We start from the raw sequence: 10,870 nt of genomic DNA, 5'->3' as shown, positions 1-10,870 counted from the left end.
TATGAAGGCTGGGCCACAAGATGGCGCCTGACTCTCTTCTACAGTTTATAAAGGGTCAGACACAAGAAGAGACAATACAGACTACAATAACGTGTTAACGTCTACGTGTTGATGGTTAGTGGTTCTGTGCGACATGCTAAAGTGCACATGCAACACAGGAAGACATTATTTCATATTTGACCTTTATAAATCTATGGGTGTCCTGGCTATGAAGCAGCAGCGTTACACGTTTATAACAGTCGTCCATGCAATAAAATCTAAATGTACAGAGTAACACTGAAATATATCATCTTAATGAGATCTGTCCACAGATACTGAGACACACACACACACACACACACACACACACACACACACACACACACTGGGGAATATGAGCTTTAGGCTCTAGATGCTCAGTGATAACACCGTTTCTGCAGAACTAGTGATGATTAATGATAGATTCCAGTCTTCAGGTAGCTGCTGAAACATGTCCTGCACCAATGATGTAACACACCAGACCTTCTCACATGTCCTGGGCAAGAAGACTCCCTCTGCAGCCAATCAGCATCTTCTGACTGCAGCAGGGACATGAAGCAGACAGCGAGGGAACCAGCCTGCTCCTGAGGAAGGTTCCAGTCTGTTTATGGATCAGTTCTTAGCTGCTGAAGCATGTCTTGCACCCGTGATGTAACACCAACAGGAACCAGAAAGACCTTCACCCAGGCTAACAGGTCTTCATCAACTGAAGTAGCTTCGATGACATAAACCCAAAGAAAGTCCGAGGCAGAGGATCCACACTGGACCACGTCCATGAAGATGCTTGTCCCCTTTAAAGAATGTTAATGAGTTCCTCACAGCAGACACCTCCCCCCCTCCCTCCAGCTCTGCTGGTGTGGTTACCGATGCTCTGCGTACCATTAGCATGTTGTCCCCCTACAAAAAGGAAGTGATAAAAAGCATCTCATCTGCTTTGGACTAATGTCCAACATGCATGTCTGTCCCAGGTCCTGTCTATCAGAGCAGAGCACCGCGGCGTCTAGAGATGTTGGCTTGGACCCAAAACGTGCAGGAAGGAGGATTTAGTGGACGACATTTAAGATTTAATAACTAAGACGGCTTATAACAAAGGGAGTCCTGAACCGTCTACACATTTAACCCTCATGTTGTCCTTGACCCATTTTCTGTTTATTTGTTTTTGTCACAACAAATGTGCCGTGGAAATAAGCACTGAAAATGTCAACATTAAAAATATCTAAAAAGTTGGAGAAGCAACAAAATTGTGGGAAAAAGGATAATAATGTTGAAAAAAGAGGCCAAACCGTTTTTCCTGGGTCATGGTTGAGGGGAAGACAACACAAGGGTTAAAAATAAACTGAAAATAAAATAACCTGAAAATATAAAAAATAACCTGAAAATATAAAAAATAACCTAAAAATAAAAGAAAATCTGTATTATTATCATACTACACTATGACTTTTTATGACTATTTTGGGCGTACCATTTTGTTACGTTCGGTATACTATACCTATATACCAAAACCTTTTACCACTTCTTTCAACAAACTATACTGTGACTTTTGTAAAACGTATTTTGACATACCATAATATGACTTTTAGTGTCAGGTGGGATGGCGTGTGTAATTTGTGTGTTAAGTGCTGAATGTTATTGAAGCTCTTCTGGAGGTTAGATAGCACATTATCCACCACATCCTCGTCCCGCTACTAGTCCCGGAGCGTTGCCAACACGCACACACACAATACATCGAAACGTGTGTAATGATCAGGAATGGTGGGCTATGACTTTTCTAAGAGATTTGCTGCACGGTTTTCACAAAATAGGAATTAATGATAATTAATAATAGTGAATGATATTAACTATGGTATACTGTGGTGGCGATGGCCTTTACTCAACTATTGTTGAATCTCTTTACCAACTCGTACTGCCACAGGAGGAGGAGAAGAAAAGGAGTGGACAAGAAGACGAGAGAAATAAAGGAGAGAAGATAAAGAAAGGAGAAGAGGTGTTAATGGTCAGCTAATATGTTGTCGTCAGCAAATCTCTTTGAAAAGTCATAGCACACCATTCCCGATCATCATATTAGAATAAAATGTAACTACAGAGGTGACTATCAACATTAAACTTATAGGATGCTTAAACATGTAGAGTACAGGGCTCCTATCTATATGTTTCTCTCTGTATCCTGTCCATTACCCAAAAATAATACTCATATGAAAATACAGCCAAGCAAGTCGGGACGAACAGACAGTTAGGAAAAAACACAGATTAGCTGGTAAGGTAATCTTTATTTTGCAAGTATATGTAAGTCCAGCAGACAGAAACAAGCCCAAGAAGAATTACAACAAATACAATGCAACCAGTGCGCTGTATGTCATTTCTCACCCGTTGCTTTTTATTTTCCCACAGTTCGGTTTGATAATGCATCTCTCGCCACGTTAACGGCCCAGAGCAGAAGGTATGATCACTTACTAGAGCAGATTTCTTTCGCTAATTAAATTTGAACAGTAACCTTTATTGTATGTTTACTGATATATAAAACAACCATCGGTATCAGTTTAACACAAAGCCTCAGTATATGGTTGTCCTAACCTTATGATGTGTAATACCAAGTCTTTTACCTAAAATCTGCTCTGTGTGCAAAGCAAAAACACAACAAATATGCTAACCTGCATGGACTAGCATTAAAATTAAGTGAACATAAACCGAGAAATTATTTGAGAATCAGTTTCCTCTCACACGGCCCCAGTGACTTCCACCTCGCACAGGGTCAGGAACTCTTTTCTTCCAGGAATCACGATGTTGACATAGCGACCTTTCATGCCATGACACTCAAAGGTTTGGGTGCTTCCGGCTGTCATAGACGAGATAACAGCACATCTGAAGGAAATAAAACAGAACTATTAGTAGAGCGTGGTTAGCCAGACAGGCTATAAATACATCTTACCACCAGTGGTACTAAAATCCTGATGTGATGTATGGCTTTCCATTAGGGAACTACGTAGACACCCAGGCCCCTAATCTCCTGTGATTCCTACCAATGCTAACCCTTATGTTGTCTTCACCGTTGTCCCTGAACTCACCGTTCTGGGTCAAGATTAAAATCTGCACTTTGTTTGGAACCTCTTTTGAAGTTTTTTTAAAAACGTTTTTGCCCATTTTGTTTTCTTTATTCATGGTCAATTAACCTGATAAGATGACATTATACCTACATTTTAAGTTTGAAAAAAATAAAATATTATGAATGATTTTGACTTATAGAGTAGTTAAGATCAGAAGACATTGAGTTTGGTCAGGATGCTGTTTAGAAACCATTTAAACATTTTTTTTTTCTAAAGCCATGAAATTAAATTAAATAACCAAAATTCAATGGAAGTAATCAATAATTTGACCTGCAAAGAACATGGATGCATGGATGTTGTATAGGTTCCATACCATGAATCTATGTTATTTTGGAGCAATTTGGATATAAGAAACCCGTTTCTGACCTGACAGTTACCTGGGGTTAAGGTTGCCATTTTCATGGAGGGAATTTCCAATGCGGATCTCAGCCCCGTTGATTCTCTCGTGGCAACAATCTCCTCTGTTGGTGATGGTGACAGTGTTGATCTGATGAGTCTTCAGGAGGTCCAGTCTCCACCAGGGTTTCAGATCAGGGTTAGTGACGCTACAGGATCCCTGTCCCAGGTTGCTAGCACGACTTCCATCAATGGCCCTTTCAGGAACCTCGTTCTCATACAGGGAGGACTGAGTCACCTTTCCACCTCTGGCAATATTAGTATCTAGACAAGGTGACAACATGTTTCAATAAAGACATATTACATGTGTTGATGTGAACACATTTTCCACAAAAATCAGGCAGTCTGTATATTTGATTCAACTTTGAATGTGACTGCTCAACGTCATCTATTGGTCCCGTTAATTGGTAGAAATCACCAGTTGGAGCAGTGTTTCCTAAAGCATGGCCAGTGACTTCCACCTCGCACAGGGTCAGGAATTCTTCTCTTCCAGGAATCACAATGTTGACAAAACGACCTTCCATGCCATTACACACAAAGGTTTTGGTGCTCCCGGCTGCCATAGACGAGATAACAGCACATCTGAAGGAAATAAAACAGAACTATGAGTAGAACATGGTTACCAGACAGACTATGGATACATCTTACCACCAGTTGTATTTACATTCTGATCATAATATTGCTTTGAAAACTATGGATTTCTATTAGGGAAGTATGTAGACATCCAGGGCACTAATCCCCTGAAATTGACACATCCAATGTTAATGTTTAAATCTAAAATGAGACATAAACTATAGTTACCTTTGGTTTTCGTTGCCGTTGTCATGGAGGGAATTTCCAATGCGGATCTCAGCCCCGTTGATTCTCTCGTGGCAACAATCTCCTCTGTTGGTGATGGTGACAGTGTTGATCTGATGAGTCTTCAGGAGGTCCAGTCTCCACCAGGGTTTCAGGTCATTGTTAGTAACGCTGCAGGATCCCTGTCCCAGGTCGCAAGTACGACTTCCATCAATGGCCCTTTCAGGAACCTCCTTCTCATACAGTGAGGACTGAGTCACCTTTCCACCTCTGGCAATATTAGTATCTAGACAAGGTTACAACATGTTTCAATAAAGACATATCACACGTGTTGATCTGAACACATTTTCTACCAAAAATCAGGCAGTCTGTATATTTGATTGACTTTGATTATGACTGTCGGCTCAACATCATCTATTGGTCCTATTAAATGGTAGAAATCACCAGTTGGAGCAGTGATACCTGAAGCCTGGCCAGTGACTTCCACCTCGCACAGTGTCAGGAATTCTTGTCTTCCAGGAATCACGATGTTGACAAAACGACCTTCCATGCCATGACACTCAAAGGTTTGGGTGCTCCCGGCTTCCATAGACGAGATAACAGCACATCTGAAGGAAATAAGACCGAACTATGAGTAGAACATGGTTACCAGACAGACTATGGATACATCTCACCACTTGAGGTATTTACATTCAGATCATGCTGTTGCTGTGAAAACTATATTGTTCTGTTAGGGAAGTATGTAGACATCCAGGGCACTAATCCCCTGAAATGTCTGGCCTAACCAATGTTAATTTTTTAAATCTACTATAAGACAGAAGGTACAGTTACCTGGGGTTGTTGTTGCCGTTGTCATGGAGGGAATTTCCAATGCGGATCTCAGCACCGTTGATTCTCTCGGGGCAACAATCTTCTCTGTTGGTGATGGTGACAGTGTTGATCTGATGAGTCTTCAGGAGGTCCAGTCTCCACCAGGGTTTCAGATCATTGTTAGTGACGCTACAGGATCTCTGTCCCAGGTTGCTAGCACGATTTCCATCAATGGCCCTTTCAGGAACCTCCTTCTCATACAGGGAGGACTGAGTCACCTTTCCTCCTCTGGCAATATTAAGCTCTGGACAAGGTGACAACATGTTTCAATAAAGACATATTACATGTGTTGAGCTGAACACAATTTCCACCAAAAATCAGGCAGTCTGTATATTTGATTCAACTTTGAATATGACTGGTCAACGTCATCTATTGGTCCCGTTAATTGGTATAAATCACCAGTTGGAATGAAATGTGAAAACGAAGATAGATACATAGATATATAAAGACACAGATATGTCGAGAGAGAACGCGACAGAGAATCATTACATATTTCTATTAAATACTAAAATGCGAATAAATGGTGGAATATCAATAATGTATTTCAAGCAATCAAAAGAATAATCTCACCTGATTGGCCGCTGCTCTGTCCTAGAACAGCCAGCAAGACCAAGACCAGCGCTGGAGTCATCATCTGGAGAAACACATTCAAAAAGGTCACTACAGTTTTTTACAATCACTCAGACAATATTCCCAATACTTGAGTATTTCCGGAGGTACATGAAGTTTTTTGCAAAATTCTCATTTAAAAATATTTAATGCATAATTCATAAAATAATTAACACTCTAATAACAAATGAATTAAGTGATGGTTTCTGAAGATTTGAAATTTAAACATTTAAATGTTGTAGTTTAGTAAATCTATTACTGCCGACACTGTATTTTTCCTTTTCTATAGATGTAAAAATGTTTTACGCTGGTCAGAGGGTACGTGGTTTAAAACCACAATTCAAAGGGGGTTCACTATTAAAACAGGTCTGAGAACCCCTGCACTAGACTAGAGTGATTGCATTGGTCATAGGTTGTATTTTAAACTGCAGTTCCTCTTGAAGCCTCTCTACATTTTGGTTTAGTTGGCTTTATTAATGCTGAATTTTGTTTTGTTTTTTTGCTGCAGAAATTCACCTGAGCTGGTTTAGTAACAGGTTTTACATTTATTCTTGGAATTCATGGTCAACAAACCTAATTTTTATCAAATTATACATACATTTTTAGTTAAAAAGGCAGAAATTATGATTTTTTTTTGACTAGTTAAGATTAGAGGATGTTGAATGGATCCCAGACAAGTAGATGTCAGAGTTTAGTCGAAACTGGTTTGAAACCCTTAAAAAAAAAGAATTAAAATTCTATGAGATTAAATAAAACACCCCAAAAATTCAATGAAAGTAATTATTAATTTTACCTGAATAACGAATGGAATCATCCATGTTATTTTTGGGCAATTTGGTTGAAAGAAATCCATATTTCTGATATAAAACACGTAGAAACGGGTCAGTTTGACCCGAGGACAACATGAGGGTTAAGAGTTTAGGAAAGTTGTTAAAAGTATTGAAAAACTTTAATAGCAATTGTAAAAAACTGTAAATATTAAATTCTCATGCTTTATAGTAAAGTAGAATATATTTAATGTCTGGGTAGTTTACCGTAAATAAACAAGTTGTAAAAAGTAGTTTTAGAAGTTTGACTTCCTACATGTTACACCTGCTGACAGGTAATACTGACATTTTACCCATTAAGGTATTACAGTACTTACAGTATCGGCGTAGCGTCAGTTAGTTGTTGATGGTTGTCAGGGGCACGCGGGGCTGTTGATGGTCGTCAGGGGCACACGGGGCTGTTGATGGTTGTCAGGGGTGTTCCCAGTGTAGAAGTCTTGGCTCTGCTTTGGGAGGAGCGGACAGCGGCAGTCCGGATCTTCACAATCTTCCAAAATATATAGGCTCATCCAAAATCTGGTTTACGTAGGCGTAGTCTAGGTTGAGTCCATCCTCCAGAGGTTTCTGTTGGTGGGGGGGGGGGAGTGGGGTTGTGGTCTGAATGTGTGTGAATGAAAGTGCCTATGTGTGTGTGTGTGTGTGTGTGTGAGAGTGTGTGAGTGTGTGCGTGTGTGAGAGTATGTGTGTGTCTGTGTGTGTCTGTGTGTTTTGGGAAGACATCCTCCTACCTGGAGGGGAAAGATGAAGAGTGTCTTTGTCCGTACTTGTGCCTGGATCTAGTGAAACTTTCCCTGATGTTGCTGTCAACAGTTGAGAAAAAAATGGCTTTTTATTGCTTCTGAAGAGAAAAATGCAGCACAAAAACAGCCACAAGTAGAGACTTGAAAATCTGCAGAAATTTTACCAGTGTGCCTACTACTTGATGGACATCCTAATAATTAACTAAAGGTAAAGTTGACATGTCTTTACCCTTCAGAGATAGACTCCTATTTAAGGCCTTTCTGTTTCCCAGAAACAGCTGTGACGTAGCTACGCTGAACCAACCAGAGTCCATTTAAAAAATAGTACTTTTAGCATGTATAGAGCCAACATATTTTCACATGTAAATTAGTAAAGTATGTGTTTATTTCAACCAACACTAGAGTTTTTCATGGTTGGAAAAGTGTAGTGAAGACCAAAAACAGCTTTTCATAGTTTTATTTGGTTCCTGTCGACTTTGAATGAAAGGTGTGATTTACAATGCTAAAATTACTGTTTATTTACATGGTTTCTGGTGAGTATGGTCCAGCGTGATGTCATGTTGGCTGACAGATAACACTTCTTCTCCTTTCTTCCTCTCCTCCTCCTCTCTTCATGTCTCATCTTTGTGAAAACAGCTGTTGGTTTTGAGGCCTGAAGTTAGTTAGGAGTCAGTCATTTGGTCAGTTAGTCCATCAAGACATCATGCCGACCAATAACACCTCTTCTCCTTTCTTCATCTTCTTTCCTTTATTTCTCTCCTCTTCTTGTCCTCTCCTTTTCTTCTCCTTCTCCTGTGGCAGTACGAGTTGCTAAAGTGATTCGACAATGGTTGAGTAAAGGCCATCGTTACCATAGTTAAAATCATTTACTATTATTAACTATCATTAACTCCTATTTTGTGAAAACCGTGCAGCAAATCTCTTAGAAAAGTCATAGCCCACCATTCCTCATCATTACACACGTTTTGATGTCTTGTTTGTGCGCGTGTTGGCAACGCTCCGGGACTAGTAGCAGGACAGAAATGTGGCAGAAGATGGAGAATAACAAATAAGTATGAGAAACACTGGTTATTGTGCCAATTGCTGCACATCAGCACACTGAATAAAGACTAAAAACTTACGTAATAGTTAAATAAAACTATAATGAGAAAAAAATACAAAATTACAAAAGTATTAAAGAGAAAATGGAGCCGGTAAGGTGAGAGTAGTTCAGTGTGCCGATGTGCTGCAACAGCAGCAATCGGTGCAATGACTATTATTGCCCATACTTATTCTCCATCTTCCACCACATTTTTGTCCCGCTACTAGTCCCGGAGCGTTGGCAACACGCGCACACAAAATATATCAAAACGTGTGTAATGATCGGGAATGGTGTGCTATGATTTTTAAAAGAGATTAGTTGTGCGGTTTTCACAAAATTGGCGAAATATTTCTCATTGACTTGAATGGGAAATCTTTGGAAAATTGCTCAACATCGCTCCAACCCCCCCTTTTTGGGACCGTGCTGTATCGCCCTACTTTAACGTAGAAACATGATTAAAAGTTTAAACTGAAGACAAGACTTTGGTGTTTATTGGGCTGAATGGGCGTTCAGATATCAAGCACGGTTTCTCCCAAATCCCAGTTTACGTATTGTCTCCTTTTCAGACCGGCTCAGATTTTCCAATGTGTGTGTATGTGGTGGATGGTGAGAGTTAGAGAGGAGCATATGGAGGGGAAAATCGCTCAACATTGGTCAAAACGCCCCCTTTTTGGGACCGTGCTGTATCGCCATACTTTAATGTAGAAACATAATAAATAGTTTACATCGGCAGTTGGTATGACCGGAGCCAAAGATTTACGTACGATGGACTCCATGGTTTACATGTCTGCAATTGACACAAAATGTCCTACGTTTTGACCAACAATGATGTATGAAGAGTGAAAACTGGAGAGAGAGCAATTTACTTGAAAAAATGTCAGAAAATGTTACTGTGCAGCCCCCCCGTCACGTCCCGTCCTTCACTCTGTCTCTCAACATTCCACCAATGATTTTGTGAAAACCGCACAGCAAATCTCTTCAAAAAGTCATAGGACACCAGTCCCGATCATTACGCACGTTTCGATGTGTTGTGTGTGCGCGTGTTGGCAACGCTCCGGGACCAGTATTGGATCAAAAAACAGGCGGAATAATAATAAGTACGGGCAATAATAGTCACTAACATAACATAACATAATAGTGATGTCTGAATGTCCACAGATGATGTATTTAACCCTCCTGTTTTATAGCATTTAAAGAAAATAATGGATAAAAGATTGTTGAAAAAAGGGACAAACACATCAGAACAAGCTTCAAAACATCAAAGCCCTGAAACAAATGAACATAAACATCAGAAAAATGTGACAAAAGTGTGAAAAAGTTACAATAAAAGTTTAAATTTTTAATTTGGACCCAGAAAAACGTTTGGAGACGGGAAGAAACCAAAACCCATACATATACAATTTAAGTAAACATTATTCTACACAAAGCAATGGAGAGTGAAGTGTAAAATAAATTAATAAATGGCAACGTGTGATTTAAAAAAACGGGTCAAATTTGACCAGAGGACGACATGAAGGTTAATGAGACATGAATATTTTCAGGTCCATACCTTGCTGTCAGACAGCGAAGAGCTTCCAGATACATAATATTCGTAGATCTGAAAATATGCAGTTTGACAACAAGTGCAATCAAACGATGCCGCAGCAAGAGCTCGACACCTCTCAAAACTGTAGATTCACTTTCAACAAACTGTGTGTGTGTGTGTCTCTGTGTAAACATCAACACATTAACATTGACTTCATCTTTGGCCGTCAGTAAATTAAATTAGGACAACGTATATGGAGATGATATTCTGCTGCTGGTTGACGACCTCTTTCTCAGAGGATATAGAACACAAAAATGATTTTGGTGTCTGAACATTCTTCAGATTCGCATCGTGTCCGAGTTATGCTCTTCATCCTCTTCTTCTTCATCCTCTTCTTCTTCACACTTTGTAAAGTTTAGATTTTAGTGTGTTGCATTGATGCTTTAGTATGCAACAAACACACTGAACACTAACTCAAAGTTAGGTTAAATGAGTAAAGATAACGATAATAGATTGAAGTCTCCGAGCTGAACATGCAGAGTCTAAATATACCTCTGTGCTGCTGACTCGACAGAAACAGAAAAGTGAAACGTCTTGTTCTGAGAAACAGGAACTGAAACAGTTGACCAATAAGTTTTTTAATACACTTCTCTGAAAAACACTGAACTGACTTTCGATGTTTTTGACCTCGACAGTTTCTTCTTTGTTCCAAACCGTCTCTGATCACCCAGATCTACAGAAAGCTCGTTATCTCTCAGACGTTCACTTCATTACTAAGACTGTTTCTAACGATTCGTTCAGGTAACCCGTAACTCAGGTTCTCACAACCTTCTACCGGGGAACTGACCTGGAGATCATTGTACTCCCAGTTACACACACACACACACACACACACACACACACAC

The 10,870-nt window shown here is 39.7% G+C and overlaps 2 protein-coding genes across 3 annotated transcripts in view; both read right to left on the bottom strand.

The window, feature by feature from the left end:
• Positions 1 to 720: 720 nt before the first annotated feature.
• The window catches only part of LOC117941195 (acidic leucine-rich nuclear phosphoprotein 32 family member E-like), an 18,787-nt gene continuing 8,637 nt past the window's right edge, over positions 721 to 10,870 (bottom strand). The window contains exon 3 of the mRNA XM_034866284.1: positions 721 to 864. Coding sequence (XP_034722175.1) covers positions 721 to 864 — 144 coding nt within the window. The remainder of the gene's footprint in view (positions 865 to 10,870) is intronic.
• LOC117941196 lies at positions 2,293 to 7,095 on the bottom strand. 2 transcript variants are annotated; one of them, XM_034866285.1, is made up of 8 exons: positions 6,937 to 7,095; positions 5,754 to 5,817; positions 5,145 to 5,427; positions 4,758 to 4,921; positions 4,317 to 4,599; positions 3,934 to 4,097; positions 3,497 to 3,779; positions 2,293 to 2,877 (listed from the first exon to the last, which is right to left on the bottom strand). In XM_034866285.1, the coding sequence occupies exons 2-8, from the start codon at positions 5,815 to 5,817 to the stop codon at positions 2,733 to 2,735; spliced, it is 1,386 nt and encodes a 461-aa protein (XP_034722176.1). In that variant the 5' UTR covers positions 6,937 to 7,095; the 3' UTR covers positions 2,293 to 2,732. The 2 variants fall into 2 exon arrangements, with proteins under 2 accessions (XP_034722176.1, XP_034722177.1); XM_034866286.1 differs by having other exon boundaries at positions 4,776 to 4,921.

This window comes from Etheostoma cragini, unplaced genomic scaffold (assembly GCF_013103735.1).
Source record: "Etheostoma cragini isolate CJK2018 unplaced genomic scaffold, CSU_Ecrag_1.0 ScbMSFa_4654, whole genome shotgun sequence".
NCBI classification, from domain to species: domain Eukaryota; kingdom Metazoa; phylum Chordata; class Actinopteri; order Perciformes; family Percidae; genus Etheostoma; species Etheostoma cragini.
This window is presented reverse-complemented; position numbering and strand designations above follow the sequence as displayed.

Bases quoted from the DNA above. Each gene is read 5' to 3' on its own strand.
- LOC117941196 (XM_034866285.1), bottom strand. From the start codon at position 5,817: ATGATGACTCCAGCGCTGGTCTTGGTCTTGCTGGCTGTTCTAGGACAG. The intron at 4,922-5,144 runs GTAACTGTACCT...TATTTCCTTCAG, and splicing joins AACGGCAACAACAACCCCAG to ATGTGCTGTTATCTCGTCTA. The intron at 2,878-3,496 runs GTAACTGTCAGG...TATTTCCTTCAG, and splicing joins AATGGCAACCTTAACCCCAG to ATGTGCTGTTATCTCGTCTA.